The 21,043-nt window shown below is 42.2% G+C and overlaps 1 protein-coding gene across 1 annotated transcript; it reads left to right on the top strand.

Moving 5' to 3' along the window:
- Positions 1-15,344: 15,344 nt before the first annotated feature.
- Positions 15,345-17,438, top strand: LOC112217898 (4-galactosyl-N-acetylglucosaminide 3-alpha-L-fucosyltransferase 9). The gene is made up of 2 exons (XM_024378506.2): positions 15,345-15,492; positions 16,040-17,438. Exon 2 carries the CDS (start codon positions 16,047-16,049, stop codon positions 17,157-17,159), a length of 1,113 nt encoding a protein of 370 aa, XP_024234274.2. The 5' UTR covers positions 15,345-15,492; positions 16,040-16,046; the 3' UTR covers positions 17,160-17,438.
- The last annotated feature ends 3,605 nt before the right edge of the window (positions 17,439-21,043 follow it).

A 21,043-nucleotide genomic window follows, 5' to 3' on the forward strand; every position in this document is an offset into this window, starting at 1 on the left:
GCTCAGTGCACAAATGTATTTTCTTTTTTTTTAAATGGACAAAAAAATCTGATTTATCAGGGGGGTGCTGCAGCACCCTCAGCACCCCTTCTTCCCACGGCTATGCATAGAGCACATTTTTTTTGTTTTAAGTGGTAATATGGTAATTGTTTTATTTTTCTCTTACCATGTTGTTGCGTAGAAAGCCAATTATTTATTTTATGCATCAACCCAAATTATTTTTAGCTAATGTGTGAAATCTCCCCTTTTTCTCCATATTTTCCCCACATTATCAGATCATAACCATCCGCAAAGTCGAAGGAGAAAGTTTCATTTGTCAAGTTCAAAACATACGTTTTTTTTATATTTCCAAAAGCTACAAGGAATAAGAAAATATAATTGGTTTTAGGTGAAAATAAATCTTGCTTAAAATTATGTTTGATCTTGACAGCACTCAATTATCAGAAAGTAAATTACATTACATTTTTAATTTTTTTATTTGAATGTTTTTTATCATGGGGAATTGTTTTGTCCTGGTGTCATTGCACTTGAGCAGCTCCCTCAGGGCGTAAACTATGATATACACAGACACTCACTCTGTGTAAGCTTCAGTTGTGTCCACTGCATGGACCAGGAAGTCATCATCAGCCTGCTGAGGGTCAGGCAGACTGATTTTCCACGGTACCTCCTTGATGCGCCTCTTGCTGTGCTCATTGTCCAGGTAGTGTGGCAACATCTCCTGATAGGCCATGCACATCCCCGTTGTCTTTGCATCCAGCAAGAAGTTAGGAGATTTCTAATCAATGGAAGATGGAATTAAAAATTAAAGGAGAAGGATAGGTTGCAACGACCAAGAACCAACCAACTGCTACTTAATGTACTGAATGGAGTTGTTATTGTAGGATGACTGTAGAATGAAAAGTCACATGCACTGCAGCCTCAGTTAGCCTAGCTAGCTAACATTATGCCGTCTGAGGCAGGTACTACGTAATCATATTTGATGATGGGACCAAATATGGGCCCGTGAAGACCTCTACTACAGTGTATTGCCAACCTTCCATACCATTCTCTCTCTCTCTCTCTCTCTCTCTCTCTCTCTCTCAATTCAATTCAAGGGCTTTATTGGCATGGGAAACATGTGTTAACATTGCCAAAGCAAGTGAGGTAGATAATATATAAAGTGAATATATAAAGTGAAATAAACAATAAAAATTAACAGTTAAACATTACACATACAGAAGTTTCAAAACAATAAAGACATTACAAATGTCATATTATATATATACAGTCTCTCTCTCTCTCTCTCGTGCTCAATCCACCTCTGTTCTCTCTCCATCTGCCCTCTTCTGGCACTTTCTCTGTCTGTCTTGTATGTTACTGTCTGTGTCTTTGTCTGTTGCCATATCAGGTTCCTGTTTGTTACTGTCTCCTATGTCTATCCTCTTCTGTTATGGCTTGTTCTGTTCTTCTGATGTCTCTCTCCATCATATCCTATTCTTCTGCTCCACTCTCTGTTTATTGTCTGGTGTGTCTCTTTGTGATCTAAAATGGTCACGGGGATACTGTGGTAGCTTAACTTGTATTGGGCCTGTGTCTCGGTCACCTTAATCACTCTATCAGTGCATGGGCCATATTGAAAAAAAAACACCAAGAATTTGCGGGCCATACATAGCCTATTTTGTTTGTTTAAAAGAAAAGAATTGCATACAACTGTGACCCAAACTGTCGATTGTTTTATTCGAAAAAATATGGCGCTTTATATTGTCCACTTGTCCACTAGCATTTTAATGAAAGAGATGGAGACACGCACACTGTAAAAAAGAGGAATATATCTACAGTATGTTAGGAATAGTTGATTGGTTAAGATCATTTTCTCTTTGCTGAACCAGTCAATCATTAAACAGAACCAAGACATTCTAAGGAAGGTCTGTTGCATCTTTGTACTGAGGTAGCTAAGGTAGTCAAGCGCAGGAGAGCAGAGATGTCAAAGTAGCGTCTTTAATAGGCAAGTCCAAAATGGGTCAGGTACAATACCAATAAATGCCCAAGACATAGGAACACACAGTCACTCACGGAAGGAGAAAAAACAACGTTCCTTACATTTCCTACAACACTGTCTACACGTGAATAACCTGACGAAAACCTCAACGAGCAACATGAAAATAATCCCGCACAAACCTAAGCGGGAAACAGGGGTAAATATACACACAGAAAGTAAAGCAACACCAGGTGTTCAAATGAACACCAACCAAAGACAAAAGAAACAGAAAGAGACAAATGGATCGGTGATGGCTAGTAGCCCGGCGACGCCGACCGCCGAGCACCACCCGAACAAGGAGAGGAACCACCTTCGGTGGAAGTCGTGACAAGGTCCAATAAAACTCATTTTTATTCAGAAGAACCGGGACTAACGATCAAGTTCTGCACGATGTGGAACAGATGTAAAACACATGTTGAATAGAGTGATACGATAAAGCCCACAGAGCAAAGGCAACAAAAGGAGGAACTGCGGAAGAGACGATGGGTTTGGGAAAGCATGGAGAAGTCAGAGATAGCCAGTCTTGTAAAGTGGCCTTGGGAACCGAAGTTGGGTTTTGGAGAAATGACATCAGTGTGTGCTCTGCAACAGCGTGGTGAACGGATAGACATATTTATTGACAGTGAGGAAGAAGAAGAGCCGAGTGTAGTGGGAAGATGTGTGTTGAAGAAGACTGGCGTCAGACATGATAAAGAAGAATCTGGACCAGTATGAGTGACATCTCTGAGAGAAAGTGGACCCTTGTCTTTTGGATGATCCATTTGTGATTTCAGGGTGGGTGAGAAAGGAGTTGGGTGTAGTTGAATCAGTAAAGGTAACCAGTACTGGACTTGTGATATTTGTTTGTGTTTCTTCTGACCAACTTGGGTCAAGATCTGTTTCTTGCTTTGCTCTTAGGAACAGGGCACCACTGAAAGGAGTGATTTTTGGGGTATCGTTAAGTGTGGAGGTGGAGCAATTGAAGTTGAAAATTTCTGGTGTTTGGTGCTTGGTGCGACGCAGACCCGGTGGTGAGTGTGGTGAAACAGAAGAGTCATTGTCCTTTTGAGTTTTGGGAGTCTATCTGATAAAGTCATGTTAGGATATATCAGTTATCCTGCCAGAGCTTTTATGCAGAATCCACTGTGCCACTGTTTCAGGTGCAACATTTATGGTCATGTTGCAGCAGTGTGAAGGAGGGAGATTCTAAGATGTGGGAAGTGTGCAGGAGGGCATGGGACAGATGATTGTTTAGTTTCAGTTGATAAAGTTGTGTCTGTCAATTGTAGGGGTGCTCATGTTGCTGGGGATCAGAATTGTCCGGTGTGAGAGAGGCAGATTAAAGTGGCCAGAGTCAGAGTAGTGCAGAGGGGGTTGTATGCTGAGGCAGTGACGAAAGTGGAGGAGGATGGGTAAAGGGTGAGGGATGCTGAGAGGATCCCTGTGAGCAGTAGATCTGTGCCAGTACAGAAGGATAGGGTAATGAGTGAGTTATGCTTCAGTAAGGTTGGCTTCTTAGCATTCATAGCAATGGTTATCAACTGTACCGCAGAAATGGAAAGTAAATCACAGAAAATATATGTTGTGGTGGAAGTCACAGGGAGGTACATGGGTATACGAGATTTGACTCCAGAAGAGTTACAGGGTGTGTTGAGTGGTGGTGTCCCGTCCTCCCAGGATGTTGGCATGGTGAATGAGCAGATAGGGTCAAAGTAGTGGAATGGGGTAATGGATTTTTAATGAGTGTAGGTGGCAACTGCTGAGAAGTACCTGGGTGTATGAGATTTTACTGCAGAAGAGTTCAGGGGGTGGTGATTTATAATTATATAAAATAGTGGTATATAGGTGTAGGGTTAGTTGGTTGTGAATTTTTTACATTTATTTTAGGAACAGGAATAAGGAAGATAATTTAATGTATGTATGACGTGACTGGCCTCACACTTTAGAGCAGTAGGTGGTGGTGTATGCACCTTTAAGTTAGACGCGATCAACCAACAAAAGGATCAGGCTTGGTGTTGATCTTTTATTCTCTGACAACGACAGGAATAACTTCCATGAACAAACATAGTGCTGCCCTAACACGGAACCCAAACCGGCTTCGTGTGTGCGCCATCGTGCATAAATGTATTTTGTCCCCCCACACCAAACGCGATCATGACACGCAGGTTAAAATATCAAAACAAACTCTGAACCAATTACATTAATTTGGGGACAGGTCGAAAAGCATTAAACATTTATGGCAATTTAGCTAGATAGCTTGCACTTGCTAGCTAATTTGTCTTATTTAGATATCTTGCTGTTGCTAGTTAATTTGTCCTGGGATATAAACATTGAGTTGCTATTTTACCTGAAATGCACAAGGTCCTCTACTCCAACAATTAATCCACACATAAAACGGTCAACCGAATCGTTTCTAGTCATCTCTCCTCTTTCCAGGTTTTTTCTTCTCTGGACTTTATATTGCGATTGCCAACTTTCATAAAATTACCGCCACTGACCTCATTTATCTTTCAGTCACCCACTTGGGTATAACCAATGAGGAGATGGCACGTGGGTACCTGCTTCTATAAACCAATGAGGAGATGGGAGAGGTGGGACTTGCAGCTCGATCTGCATCACAAATAGAACTGACTTCAATTTTAGCCCTTGGCAACACAGACGCTCGTTGGCGCACGCGAGCAGTGTGGGTGTGATAATTGAATAATATAGATTTCAAAATGTATTTTGCTATGCTCGTGCACGCGACGCGAGCGGTGAAGTCAGCCTGTAATAAGCCAGACTCCTCTCTTCCACATGGGTACAATAGAGAAGGCTATATAACAATAATCTCATGAATTACATAACAATGTAATGCAAATGCAATTGACATTATGAAGGAGAAATGTACAGTATAGCCTATAGATTCCAAAGAAGAAGACAATCAATACAGTTAGAAATAACGTGACTTACCTCAAATCAGTGGAGTTTACACTCTTAGAAACAAAAGGTGCTATCAAGAACCTAAAAGGGTTCTTCGGCTGTCCCCGTAGGAGAACCCTTTGAACAACCCTTTTTGGTTCAAGGTAGAACCCTTTTAAGTTTCATGTAGAACCTTTTCCAGAGAGGTATCTATATGGAACCCAAAAGAGTTCTACCTTGAACCAAAAATGGTTCTCCGATTGGGACAGCTGAGGTACCCTTTTGGACCCCTTTTTTCTAAGAGTGTACTGGAGAACGGATGAGAGACTTTCCGTGTAATACTATTTTCATTCATCGGCGCTACAAGTGGAGCGAGGAGACCACAAATGTTTTGCGGCGGCAAGCAATATTAGTGAGCTTGCCAATGGCGCTGGGACCATAGAGACTTCGGCTACAGAGAGGCAAGTTAGCAGCAGCACGGGATCGGGAACAGCAATGTCAAGGATCGTGACATTGAATAGCGCAGGAAGTTGCAGCTGGAGGAAAGCGGACATTGAACTCCAGCAAAGGGAAGTAAAAACTGTCACTGTTGGACTTAGACTCAACGTCATTCATAGAACAGGATAGTGGCAGTGTGAATGGACAGAGATGGTGTGAAGTTGGCAACAAATAACAATTAGCCACAGTAGCAGACAGTGCAGCTTAAGCAAATACAGCTATTCTGGAAACTCATGAGCTGGAGCATATCGCTAACTCTGACTAGAGATGCGGATTACTAACTCATTGAAGCTGAAGATCATTAGTTTGGTAACAGATATGAAAGAAGCGGACTTGAGATTGTTTCACAGTGACTCTAAAATAAAGAACATGTTTCTCTCATGGAAGAAAGGAGTTCTATGATGGGAGATGAAATGACAATGACAATGAAGATAGTTTAGGCTTGAGTCGCTGGTTTATTTTGTTAAATGGGACTGAGTTGAAACAAAATGAACTTCATTTTACTTGATTGACTTTTTTATTTGTGACATACTTTCAAGTTATCTGATAATCAGAGGTTGATTATCTACAATGTCATGGATTGGGTGACTGTTTGGATATTCCACCAACTAGTGTTGAACTATTTTGCTATTAGTTATTGAGGGTTACTGAGTGTGAGAAATACTTTGCTACGCCTTTTTGAGTACTGTACAGTATGTGGTTTTGTGAAACTACTGTTTCTTTTTGAGTCTTTAATGCTGATGGTTGGAGAAATCAGTCCACTGCTCTTTATTATTTTCATTGAGTGTTATCAGACGGAATCTACAGTATATCAGTGTTTGATTGTATACATTGACTATTGAGGCACCATACTGTTGCTTTTGTTTTGGTGTGTTGACTATCAAGACTATACCACTACTCCTAGTGGATGAACATTGTTTATGTGAAACATTCAATAATACTAAAGGAAGAATATAAGAGACTGAATTGAATTAAACCAAACAATTCTAAACATTTATCTGGACTCACCATGTGGATTGGTTAATAGAGACCATACCATTGCGTGCTTACATATATAGCATTTTAACATATTAAAACAAAATAAGAAATAGTTAAAATATATTGTAGTTGTTGCCAGCCAAGGCTACAGTAATTTTATTTATTTATTTATTTAATTGAACCTTTATTGAACCAGGTAGGCAAGTTGAGAACAAGTTCTCATTTACAATTGCGACCTGGACAAGATAAAGCAAAGCAGTTCGACACATACAACGACACAGAGTTACACATGGAGTAAAACAAACATACAGTCAATAATACAGTAGAAAAATTAGTCTATAGACAATGTGAGCAAATGAGGTGAGATAAGGGAGGTAAAGGCAAAAAAAAGGCCATGGTGGAGAAGTAAATACAATATAGAAAGTAAAACACTGGAATGGTCGATTTGCAGTGGAAGAAGGTGCAAAGTAGAGATAGAAATACTGGGGTGCAAAGGAGAAAAATAAATAAATACAGTAGGAGGAGAGGTAGTTGTTTGGGCTAAATTATAGATGGGCTATGTACAGGTGCAGTAATCTGTGAGCTGCTCTGACAGCTGGTGCTTAAAGCTAGTGAGGGAGAAAAGTGTTTCCAGTTTCAGAGATTTTTGTAGTTCGTTCCAGTCATTGGCAGCAGAAAACTGGAAGGAGAGGCAGCCAAAGGAAGAATTGGTTTTGGGGGTGACCAGAGAGATATACCTGCTGGAGCGCGTGCTACAGGTGGGTGCTGCTATGGTGACCAGCAAGCTGAGATAAGGGGGGAATTTACCTAGCAGGGTCTTGTAGATGACCTGGAGCCAGTGGGTTTAGCGACGAGTATGAAGCGAGGGCCAGCCAACGAGTGCGTACAGGTCGCAGTGGTGGGTAGTATATGGGGCTTTGGTGACAAAACGATTGGCACTGTGATAGACTGCATCCAATTTATTGAGTAAGGTATTGGAGGCTATTTTGTAAATGACATCGCCGAAGTTGAGGATTGGTAGGGTGGTCAGTTTTACAAGGGTATGTTTGGCAGCATGAGTGAAGGATGCTTTGTTGCGAAATAGGAAGCCAATTCTAGATTTAACTTTGGATTGGAGATGTTTGATGTGAGTCTGGAAGGAGAGTTTACAGTCTAACCAGACATGTAGGTATTTGTAGTTGTCCACATATTCTAAGTCAGCACCTTCCAGAGTAGTGATGTTGGATGGGCGTGCAGGTGCAGGCAGCGATCGGTTGAAGAGCATGCATTTAGTTTTACTTGTATTTAAGAGCAATTGGAGGCCACAGAAGGAGAGTTGTATGGCATTGAAGCTCGTCTGTAGGGTTGTTAACACAGTGTCCAAAGAAGGGCCAGAAGTATACAGAATGGTGTCGTCTGCGTAGAGGTGGATCAGAGACTCACCAGCACAAGAACGATATCATTGATGTATACATAGAAGAGAGTCGGTCCAAGAATTGAACCCTGTGGCACCCCCGTAGAGACTGCCAGAGGCCCGGACAACAGGCCCTCCGATTTGACACACTGAACTCTATCAGAGAAGTAGTTGGTGAACCAGGTGAGGCAATCATTTGAGAAACCAAGGCTATCGAGTCTGCCGATGAGGATGTGGTGATTGACAGAGTCGAAAGCCTTGGCCAGGTCAATGAATATGGCTGCACAGTATTGTTTCTTATCGATGGCGGTTAAGATATCGTTTAGGACCTTGAGCGTGGCTGAGGTGCACCCATGACCAGCTCTGAAACCAGATTGCATAGCGGAGAAGGTATGGTGGGATTCGAAATGGTCAGGAATCTGTTTGTTGACTTGGCTTTCGAAGACCTTAGAAAGGCAGGGTAGGATAGATATAGGTCTGTAGCAGTTTGGGCCAAGAGTGTCCCCCCCCTTTGAAGAGGGGGATGACCGCAGCTGCTTTCCAATCTTTGGGAATCTCAGGCGACACAAAAGAGAGTGTAACAGCCGTTGTTGGTGGTGGAAGAAGAGGAGGACCAATGCACAGCATGGTAAGTGTCCATATTGATAATTTATTATCATGAACACAAAAAACTAAATAACAAGAACGAAACGAAACAGTCCTGTACGGTGAATACACAAAACACAGAACAGAAAAGAATCACCCACACATCAAGCGTGAAAACAGGCTGCCTAAGTATGGTTCTCAATCAGGGACAACGATTGACAGCTGCCTCTGATTGAGAACCATACCAGGCCAAACACAGAAACCCCAAACCATAGGAAAAAGAACAAAGACTGCCCACCCCAACTCACTCCCTGACCATACTAAAACAAAGACAAAACAAAGGAACTAAGGTCAGAACGTGACAGGTTGAACAGGCTAGTAATAGGGGTTGCAACAATTTCGGCAGATAATTTTAGAAAGAAAGGGTCCAGATTGTCTAGCCCGGCTGATTTGTAGGGATCCAGATTTTGCAGCTCTTTCAGAACATCAGCTGACTGGATTTGGGAGAAGGAGAAATGGGGAAGGCTTGGGCGAGTTGCTGTGGGGGGTAGAGTGCTGTTGACCGGGGTAGGGGTAACCAGATGGAAGTATGGCCAGCCGTAGAAAAATGCTTATTGAAATTCTCATTTATAGTGGATTTATCGGTGGTGACAGTGTTTCCTATCTTCAGTGCAGTGGGCAGCTGGGAGGAGGTGTTCTTATTCTCCATGGACTTTACAGTGTCCCCAAACTTTTTCGAGTTTGTGTTGCAGGAAGCAAATTTCTGCTTGAAAAAGCTAGCCTTGGCTTTTCTAACTGCCTGTGTATATTGGTTTCTAGCTTCCCTGAAAAGTTGCATATCACGAGGGCTGTTAGATTCTAATGCAGAACGCCATAGGGTGTTTTTGTGTTGGTTAAGGGCAGTCAGGTCTGGAGTTAACCAAGGGCTATATCTGTTCCTGGTTCTAAAATTTCTTGAATGGGCATGCTTATTTAGGATGGCGATGAAGGCATTTAAAAAAAATAACCAGGTATCCTCTACTGATGGGATGAGATCAATATCCTTCCAGGATACCCCAGCTAGGTCGATTAGAAAGGCCTGCTCGCTGAAGTGTTTCAGGGAAAGTTTGACAGTGGTGAGGGGAGGTCGTTTGACCACTGAACAATTACGGATGCAGGCAATGAGGCAGTGATCGCTGAGATCTTGGTTGAAGACAGCAGAGGTGTATTTAGAGGGCAAGTTGGTTAGGATGATATCTATGAGGGTGCCCGTGTTTATGGCTTTGGGGTGGTACCTGGTAGGTTTATTGATAATTTGTGTGAGATTGAGGGCATTAAGCTTAGATTGTAGGAGTGCTGGGGTGTTAAGCATGTTCCTGTTTAGGTCACCTAGCAGCACGAGCTCTGAAGATAGATGGGGGCCAATCAGTTCACATATGGTGTCCAGAGCACAGCTGGGGACAGAGGGTGGTCTATGGCAGGCGGCAACGGTGAGAGACGGTTTTTAGAGAGGTGAATTTTTAAAAGTAGAAGTTCAAATTAGTAATAGTTCGGCACGTTTCTCCTTTGCATGGTGTTTTGTTGCAGGTTTTTTTTGTTTGTTATTTCTTGTTAAGCTTTAAAAACCAAGCTTGGACTGTGGCATGTGTCTGTACTGCTCTCTGTAAACGGGACACATGAAAGCGTTTAATTCACTGTCCACCAGGCTGTAAATTCATAACAATAGAGGACTCAACTGTTGACTCATTTATACTGTCTTGTGTCTCCTATTGTCCTTTAGTAGTAATTTATAACCTCGCGTGAGCCCCTTATATTATAATTTTTTGATGACTAAGATGACATTTTCTGTAGGCTACAGCAATGACCCGTTGGAACCTAGACTTGGCATGGACATTTAGCCTACAACATGTTGTGAGAGATCAGTGACCAGCTGGAGGAAGACAACACGACAGCACCCTCCTCAGGAGATAGGTACTCAGTGTAAAGCCAATTCGTACAGAGCTGGGCCAACTAATTGCTTTGTGTTCCTCTATATAGGTGTGCCAGGAGAGGAGCTGGGGGTGGATTGGGAGTAGAGGCGAGGACCTGTGAGGATGTAGGTATTGCCTACCTCAGAGAAAGCTTCTGTGACTGGGCACCTTGTCTCTATGTTAACCAAGGCAGGCTTTAGGTAGAGAGAAGCGTTCCTTCTGTAACTGTTATGTGTAGACGATAGTCTAAGACAGTAGTAGCCGTTTGTTGTTTTGCTTTCCAATTTGGCCATAGCCTTTTGGTGAAACGCTTAGTTTGTTTTCTTGTTTTGTTACACTGATGTTTCAATGTTGGACTTCCCTGTACTGGAGTTATTTTGTCGGGCAAAAGAAGACCTGTTTAGGAGACTATACAAAAGGAACCACAACCACTGCCTCTGGTCACATTTTATGCCCCCTGCCTGTGTTGGGCTGCTTTGGACTAGCTGATCCCTTCACAATGTTTAAACTTTTGGATTGGTAGAAGATTCGGCCAGTGCAATTACAGATTATATGATACAGCGCCCTGGCTTGTGTGTGTGTGGCAATGCGCTGACATTTGGCTTGAAGCACGTTGGCAGTGCCTGCTGTGACTTTTAGTGCAGCTCATCACGGCGGTATGGAAGCATGTCAAAATGAATTGACAACCCAGCCTCTGGCTGCTGCTGTTCTAAGTGCTCCTCCTTGGCTCATCTGGAAGTTGCAAACTTTAGTTTTAAAGGGTTAATGCACTTCCTGATTTAGCCTTGTTTTAGATTTGGTTAATTAAGAAATGAAAGCGGCCATGACTGAATTGAAATGTTTGTTTCGGGATGTGATTTGATGTGTGTTTGCAGAAGAGTGAGAAGAGTTAGCCAAATTGTTTCAACATTTAGCTTCAGCTGGCTGGTGTGCAACCTGACTTTGGATTGGCTATCTCTGGGGCTAGTTAGGGACCGTCAAACTATACAACTTAAATTAGACTATTTCCATCGAGGAGCAGATCAACCGACACCTTCGTGTTCATGAGTTTCTTTCGTTATTGGTGACATTAGTTTGTAGATCCAACAGTTTTGTGAGAAGACCTCTTTGAAGTCAGGATGTCCGCGACAGAGTTCAGACGACTGCTGGGAAACGTGTGGATGTCAGAGCCTAAAAACCGACGCTGTCGTGTTCGTGAGTCATACCATAACCACACATTATAAGACCTCTGATTCCTTTCATTTAGTCAGTTCTACCACCTCAACATTTCCCATTTTTAAACTGGGTTAAATATCAAGTTGACGTAAAGTTCCGCTTCCTTCCACAGTGGGGCGCTGTCAGAAGATGGGTGCTTCAGTCAGAAAAATGTTCACTCATCTTTTCTGTCTCAGCTAGCTAGCCAGCCAGCAGCTACCGACATGGCTCGCCAAGCTAGCTACAGAAACTAAACCTGTCAAATACACTCGCGGGAAATAAACACTTCCTAATAACATGACTTATATTAATATCCTTAGCTTGCCCATTCTTTAAATATTCTGTTAAATAACTCCCAGTAGACACCCAGTAGCTTAAGTATGCTAGCTTATTAGCATTAGCCAGCCCTTATGCTGAGGGAGACTGGCTAGTTAGTTACCACCACCCCTGCACAAATCCTGTTGCCAACTCCGCTGCTGCTACTGCACTTTGACTTTCTGTCTGTTCTGCCCTCTCCACCTCATTCACTGATGCCTGCTCATGCTCAAAGTGCTTGCTTTTTTTCCCTCTCTTTTGGAGGAAGTTCCAAAAATCCATATTTGCTCTGTGCTATGCTGCGTACCCTGGCTGAGTGACCAGCGTTTTGCTGAGTGATTACATTGACGTCTAACCGGTGCTGTAGGGTTGGGGTCAAGAGATGTGAATGGTCACCTGCATTGTGAAATCTTGAAATCTCGTTTGTTTTAAATGTGTGGTTATGGCATCTCATATCAGCCTGAAATTAATTTCTAAAATACATTAAAAACAAAAAATATATATATTTATTTCTTTATTTTACCATCAAAAGATTTGGGTCTGGCGCAAAAACATCTGGGGCTTAAGCCCCAGAAGCCCAGGCCTAATGACGCCACTGATCAGTCAGTTTACCATCCATTGATACTGTAGAGCGCTGGATTTCCTAGTTTACTCTATTGAGAAGCAGACATTTTGTCAGGAGATCCTAGATTTTCTCGTGGTTGTCAGACTCTGCCTTGTCGTTTATTGGCTAGTTTGAATGAGAAACGAGGAAGCATGTATTTAGTTGTCTCTTGTCAATATTCTGCTGCTTAAGTTTACTCATATCAAAAGTTGGAGTTGTAGGTACTCTCGAAATATAAAATGAGGCTCGAAACTTGTTGATCAAATAATATTTCTGCAACGGTAGTTGGAGCTGGATTTTCAAGCTGCCAGTCTGATCAACAGCATCACGTGACTCAGGATTTGACAGATCTAACACAGTTCCACCTCCGACACCAATAAAACAACCGGTATGTGGATGTTGACCATAGTTAATCTAATATAATCGTGCCCAAGCCCTTTATCAGATGGAGTTTTTTCCTCTTTGCATGGATGTTATATGCTTGGATTCTGTTGTCATTCACTCAAAATCAGTCAGTTGCCATACCCACTCATTACCTTGGGCAACTAGGGGCTGGGTGTGTTTCAAATTTGTCATTAATAAAGAAAAGAAAAAATCAATTAATTTAATTACTTTTGATTGTAGGTCAATTATTCTTCACGTTCGTTAACTAAAACATGTAGCTCTGAGTAAATTGTCATACGTGATGTATTTAATTCTAATCAGGTAATAAACTCAGCAAAAAAAGAAACGTCCCTTTTTCAGGACCCTGTCTTTCAAAGGTAATTCGTAAAAATCTAAACTGCACAGATCTTCATTGTAAAGGGTTTAAAACATTGTTTCCTGTGCTTGTTCAAAGAACCATAAACAATTCACGAACATGCACCTGTGGAACAGTCGTTAAGACACTAACAGCTTACAGACGGTAGGCAATTAAGGTCACAGTTATGACAACTTAGGACACTAAAGAGGCCTTTCTACTGACTCTGGAAAAACACCAAAAGAAAGATGCCCAGGGTCTCTGCTCATCTGCGTGAACATGCCTTAGGCATGCTGCAAGGAGGCATGAGGACTGCGGATGTGGCCAGGGCAATAAATTGCAATGTCCGTACTGTGAGACGCCTAAGACAGCGCTACAGGGAGACAGAACGGACAGCTGATCATCCTCGCAGTGGCAGACTACGTGTAACAACACCTGCACAGGATCGGTACATCTGAACATCACACCTGCGGGACAGGTGCAGGATGGCAACAACTGTCCGTTTTACATCAGGAACGCACAATCCCTCCATCAGTGCTCAGACTGTCCGCAATAGGCTGAGAGAGGCTGGACTGAGGGCTTGTAGGCCTGTTGTAAGGCAGGTCCTCACCAGACATCACTGGGTCACAAACCCACCTTCGCTCGACCAGACAGGACTGGCAAAAAGTGCTCTTTACTGACAATTTGCGGATTTGTCTCACCAGGGGTGATGCTCGGATTCACGTTTATCGTCGAAGGAATGAGCCAAGAACTCACAAGGCCTGTACTCTGGAGCAGGATCGATTTGGAGGTGGAGGGTCCGTCATGGTCTGGGGCGATGTGTCACAGCATCATCGGATTGAGCTTGTTGTCATTGCAGGCAATCTCAACGCTGTGCGTTACAGGGAAAACATCCTCCCTCATGTGGTACCCTTCCTGCAGGCTCATCCTGACATGACCCTCCAGCATGACAATGACACCAGCCATTCTGCTCGTTCTGTGTGTGATTTCCTGCAAGACAGTAATGTCAGTGTTCTGTCATGGCCAGCGAAGAGCCTGGATCTCAAACCCATTGAGCGCGTCTGGGACCTGTTGGCTCGGAGGGTGAGGGCTAGGGCCATTCCCCCCAGAAATGTCCATGAACTTGCAGGTGCCTTAGTGGAAGAGTGGGGTAACATCTCACAGCAAGAAATGGCAAATCCAGTGCAGTCCATGAGGAGATGTACTGCAGTACTTCATGCAGCTGGTGGCCACACCAGATACTGACTGTTACTTTTGATTGAACCCCCCTTTGTTCAGGGACACATTATTTTTCTGTTAGTCACGTCTGTGGAACTTGTTCAGTTTGGTTCAGTTGTTGAATCTTATGTTCGTAAAAATATTTACACATGTTAAGTTTGCTGAAAATTAACACAGTTGACAGTGAGAGGACGTTTCTTTTGTTCCTGAGTTTATGTACTCCAAAAGAAATCTCAACAGATATCTGATAATTTAAGATATTAATTACATAAACAAATTAATCAAATTCACTCAAATGTATTTATAAAGCCCTTTTTACATCAGCAGATGTCATAAAGTGCTATACAGAAATCTCGTCTTAAACCCCAAACAGCAAGAAATGCACAAGCACGGAGTATAGTAATGAGAATATAGTACAGTAAGAAGGCAACCTCATTAGAACAACACTTATATATATTATGATTATGCCCCCATAATCATTCTATTAACTTAGGTTATCTTAAATTCACCAATGCGAAATAATAACACTTTTGAAAACTATAGTTAAGAAATGTTAATTCTGGCGGAGGCGGGATTTGAACAGGGTACCTTCGGGTTCAATCTTCCGGTTCAAATACAGGAAAGGAATGACGTTTTCGTTGCTTTTCAACTTATGGTAATAAATAATGAATAATAAACACATTATGAAGAAGAACCCTTAACCTTTCCCTTTTTATTACTTTCTCTCAAATGTTTTCCTTCTTTTCTTTCAACATTCTTTTCCCCTTCTTCCTCCCTTCTCCCATTAACATACTATTCGTTCCCCAGCTTCGAGTTGGCAAGGCTACATGGTAACACCTAATTGGTATAACCCAGGTCCCCCTTGCAAAACAGGTTTTAAACCTCAAGGGTATTTTCCTGGTTGTGTGAAGGTTTCATTTTTTTATTTATTATGAGGATGATTAGGTTCCAAGAAATGTAAAGCTCTGAAAGGATCAACCTCTAGTTGTCAAGCAGGTTCTTTTGCATGTCCCATGAAAAGGCATGATGACAGTTGTGCCACACCTCGTCACGAGTCTGGTTGAAATCTAGTGCATGGATTTAAATGGATGGCAAACACATACACTAACAAGAGGCCTCTAAATGGTAAGGAATGGTTCATTTTCTTTCTCAAAACTTTCTCAAACTTGATCTTGATTTAAAGATGTTCTATAAACTTAACATGCTCTGTTCAAAAGTTTAGCGTTGTTTAGGAGAATGCAGCCATACACCTTTATGCAGTCTAACCTGTCCTCAGGATAATGTTACCTAACTTGAGTACACTGAACATGCTAGCACTGCTAATAATAGCCTTTACGATTTCCTTTTCTTAATGACTGTCATTATTCTGTGTTTGTGCAGTAAAAACTGATAGAAACCTTCAGAAAAACTGCATGACTCACCATACACTGATTATGAGTGAATTTGAGTCAGATGGAAGAGAGAAAATAGGCATTTTAACTTCATAGATTTAGCCGGTGGTAACTTGTGGAATAGACACCGGCTGAAATGCGGTTTGAACCAATCAGCATTAAGGATTAGAACCACCTGTTGTATAATATAGAAACTCATTCTGATGTCATAGTCAATTTTCACATTGTTCCTTTTTATATACTTATAATGTCTAAAATGTAGGTGTGTTTCTTTCTTACAGGACAAACATGTCATCAACAACTTCCAACCGAACACATCATCTAACTCTGGTAGCTGCTCTTGGGGTTTTGTGTTCAGTGGTACTATGTTTTGTTTACTTTCAACCCTCATCTACTGCATGTCCATCTCGATTAGATGATTTGCCATTTTTGGCAAAGGGAGATGTTTCCTCACCTACCAAAAAGCCTGTGGAAAAGCCACTTTTGTTGCTCTGGTTCTGGCCACTGGGTGTGAGATGGAATTTTGAAATCTGCAAAACCCATTTCAACATCGATAGCTGTGTTCTGACAGATGACAGATCCCTTTATGACAAAGCAGAGGGAGTGGTGATTTTTCACAAAGGCATCAGCTGGGACCTGAAGAACCTGCCTCAGTCTCCTCGTCCACATTTTCAGAAATGGATCTGGTTTCATGTGGAATCACCAACAAATACCGCCAGAATACCAGGTCTGGAAAATCTATTTAACGTCACTTTGAGCTATAGACGAGATGCTGACATCACAGTGCGAAATGAATTGACAACAGTGAAGACTGAAAAGGACAGTGAGTTTGTGCTGCCCAAGAAGGATAAATTGGTTTGTTGGATTGTGAGCAACAACAATCCTTCAACTGGGACAGGAACCAGAGCAAAGTACTATCAAGAGTTGGTCAAACACATCAAGATACATGTTTATGGTTCTGCTTTTACAGGGAGTCGTTTGAAGTATGAGGACTATTACTCAACCCTTGCTAGCTGTAAATTCTACCTTGCATTTGAGAATTCAATTCACAGAGACTACATCACAGAAAAGGTTAATGGACCACTTGTAGCAGGAACCATACCAGTAGTCATGGGCCCACCCAGAGAGAACTATGAACAGTTTATCCCAGCTGGTTCTTTCATTCATGTAAATGACTTTACTAATGCAAAGGCGCTGGCTGACTTCCTCCTTCAATTGGACAAGAATGATGAGATGTATATAAGTTACTTCACTTGGAGGAGGTACCTTAAGGCCAAGCCCCACCTCCTGACAATACAGGAAGAGTTCATTCAACCTGTTTGTTTAGCCTGTGAATACATGGCAAGAGACAAAGGATATTACAATGTTGTCCAGAACCTTTATGAATGGTACTTTGGATGAGGGTTTAGCCATCGTTTTGTAAGCACAGAAAATATCATTTTAGCTTAGCTACGTAAACGGAATACAATTTTAAAAGTGTCTTCGGATTTGGGGATATTTTGTTTGAAAATCTATATCAATTTAAAGGATGGGCATTCAAGGTTTTGGGGAAGATTCAAATAAATAAATAATTAAATGCTTTGGAAGCAACATACACTCTAAACCCCAATGTGCTGTCATTACTCAACTTTTAAGGAACCCATTGCACTTAAATAAAACCTTTTACTGCAGTGGGCTAAATCAGCTGGTCAGAGTTATTCTTGGTAGTCTTAAACAAATCTATTTTGAAACCAAAATTTACACCTCACACACATGGTTATGGGCTTAAAAAAATAAGAAACCTTTACCATGTCAGATATAGAGTTGAAATGTATTACATTTTCACTTTAAATGTCAATATTACATTTTATATACATCACAGAAGACCGAACTATAACAAACCGGTTTGATATAGAAACACCAGATTTAGTCTGTTCAAAAAAAAAACTTTATTATTTATGAAAAATTATAACATTCCACCCATGAGGTCAAAGACGACGCTTTTGGTAATTGATTGCAGGAAAGGGCTACTTTGTCTGAATACAATTACTTAAAGTGATTTTGTAGTCATTACTCACACCGACCCTATAGGGCAGGGGTGTCAAACTCATTCCAGGGAGGGCCATGTTTTGGGGTTTTCCTTTCAATGATGACCTAGACACCCAGGTGAGAGGAGTTCCTTACTAATTAGTGACCTTAATTCATCAATCAAGTGCAAGGGTGGAGCGGAAACCCAGAGATACTCTGTCCTCCATGGAATTAGTTTGACACGTGTTGTAGAGGGTCCAGGTTTGAGTTGTATAATTTTATTGCCGTTTGTATGACATTTGAGTAATGCCTCCAATATAATTTCCTAGTGTCATGGAAATTTCCTCTATTTACCAAATCATGGGAGCAAACCACAACACAAGTCAGAGTTAGTTATCATAGTCCATCTTTAATTATATGAGCTCTATCACAACCCTGTGACTCTCAGGCAATTCAGTGTCTATCAATGAATTCTCTGAGAGCCTCTTACACATTGCAACTGAGATCCTTTAATAGCAAAAAACACACATAGTCAGACAGCATAGACATAATAAATCGTTCAGCTTTGTCTCCTTACTCAAACCCTAGAACCATAAACCAATCCTCCATATCAACAGGCATATATCAAATTGTCATTTAGATACAACCAACTCTAAATACAACCAATCCTGGACAAGCTCACGGAGAGGAGAGTGAGGCTATAGGTTAAGATAAGAGGGAGCATGAGAATGATTCCAGACACTGCCATCCTCCTCTCCCCGATGGGAAAAGTAGGGAGTGACTGGCACACAGACACAGTGGAGCAAAAGATGTGTTTACACATGATGACACCTTGACCTCTCCCCTCTCTGCGGCCCAAGCAACTTAGTCTTGACATAGAACAGATACTGCAACCCTGCCACAGTATTATACAAAAATAACATTCTTGATGAGAAGTAACTTACAAACATATGATGAATATAAAACATCTTACCTATGTTACCCACCAATTCTGATTATTCCCCAACACTAGTGTGCCTAGTCTTTGAGTGAATTGCAGAGTTACTGTACCACCCATGACTGTATTTGTTCGTGACAGCGACACATTGGTAGCTTTGTGTAGACAGACAGGCATACTCAAATCAAATCAAATGTATTTGTATAGCCCTTTGTACATCAGCTGATATCTAAAAGTGCTGTACAGAAACCCAGCCTAAAACCCCAAACAGCAAGCAATGCAGGTGTAGAAGCACGGTGGCTAGGAAAAACTCCCTAGAAAGGCCAAAATCTAGGAAGAAACCTAGAGAGGAGCCAGGCTGTGGGGTGGCCAGTCCCCTTCTGGCTGTGCCGGGTGGAGATTATAACAGAACATGGCCAAGATGTTCAAATGTTCATAAATGACCAGCATGGTCGAATAATAATAAGGCAGAACAGTTGAAACTGGAGCAGCAGCACGGCCAGGTGGACTGGGGACAGCAAGGAGTCATCATGTCAGGTAGTCCTGGGGCATGGTCCTAGGGCTCAGGTCCTCCGAGAGAGAGAAAGAAAGAGAGAAGGAGAGAATTAGAGAACGCACACTTAGATTCACACAGGACACCGAATAGGACAGGAGAAGTTCTCCAGATATAACAAACTGACCCTAGCCCCCCGACACATAAACTACTGCAGCATATATACTGGAGGCTGAGACAGGAGGGGTCAGGAGACACTGTGGCCCCATCCGAGGACACCCCCGGACAGGGCCAAACAGGAAGGATATAACCCCACCCACTTTGCCAAAGCACAGCCCCCACACCACTAGAGGGATATCTTCAACCACCAACTTACCATCCTGAGACAAGACTGAGTATAGCCCACAAAGATCTCCGCCATGGCACAACCCAAGGGGGGGCGCCAACCCAGACAGGATGACCAGATCAGTGAATCAACCCACTCAGGTGACGCACCCCTTCCAGGGATGGCATGAGAGAGCCCCAGTAAGCCAGTGACTCAGCCCCTGTAATAGGGTTAGAGGCAGAGAATCCCAGTGGAAAGAGGGAAACCGGCCAGGCAGAGACAGCAAGGGCGGTTCGTTGCTCCAGAGCCTTTCCGTTCACCTTCCCACTCCTGGGCCAGACTACACTCAATTATATGACCCACTGAAGAGATGAGTCTTCAGTAAAGACTTAAAGGTTGAGACCGAGTTTGCGTCTCTGACATGGGTAGGCAGACCGTTCCATAAAAATGGAGCTCTATAGGAGAAAGCCCTGCCTCCAGCTGTTTGCTTAGAAATTCTAGGGACAATTAGGAGGCCTGTGTCTTGTGACCGTAGCGTACGTGTAGGTATGTACGGCAGGACCAAATCAGAGAGATAGGTAGGAGCAAGCCCATGTAATGCTTTGTAGGTTAGCAATAAAACCTTGAAATCAGCCCTTGCTTTGACAGGAAGCCAGTGTAGAGAGGCTAGCACTGGAGTAATATGATCAAATTTTTTGGTTCTAGTCAGGATTCTAGCAGCCGTATTTAGCACTAACTGAAGTTTATTTAGTGCTTTATCCGGGTAGCCGGAAAGTAGAGCATTGCAGTAGTCTAACCTAGAAGTGACAAAAGCATGGATTAATTTTCTGCATCATTTTTGGACAGAAAGATTCTGATTTTTGCAATGTTACGTAGATGGAAAAAAGCTGTCCTTGAAATGGTCTTGATATGTTCTTCAAAAGAGAGATCAGGGTCCAGAGTAACGCCAAGGTCCTTCACAGTTTTATTTGAGACGACTGTACAACCAGTAAGATTAATTGTCAGATTCAACAGAAGATCTCTTTGTTTCTTGGGACCTAGAACAAGCATCTCTGTTTTGTCCGAGTTTAAAAGTAGAAAGTTTGCAGCCATCCACTTCCTTATGTCTGAAACACATGCTTCTAGCAAGGGCAAATTTGGGGCTTCACCATGTTTCATTGAAATGTACAGCTGTGTGTCATCCGCATAGCAGTGAAAGTTAACATTATGTTTTCGAATAACATCCCCAAGAGGTAAAATATATCGTGAAAACAATAGTGGTCCCAAAACGGAACCTTGAGGAACACCAAAATTTACAGTTGATTTGTCAGAGGACAAACCATTCACAGAGACAAACTGATATCTTTCCGACAGATAAGATCTAAACCAGGCCAGAACTTGTCCGTGTAGACCAATTTGGGTTTCCAATCTCTCCAAAAGAATGTGGTGATCGATGGTATCAAAAGCAGCACTAAGGTCGAGGAGCACGAGGACAGATGCAGAGCCTCGGTCCGATGCCATTAAAATGTAATTTACCACCTTCA

Source organism: Oncorhynchus tshawytscha, linkage group LG18 (genome assembly GCF_018296145.1).
Source record: "Oncorhynchus tshawytscha isolate Ot180627B linkage group LG18, Otsh_v2.0, whole genome shotgun sequence".
Taxonomy (NCBI): Eukaryota; Metazoa; Chordata; class Actinopteri; order Salmoniformes; family Salmonidae; genus Oncorhynchus; species Oncorhynchus tshawytscha.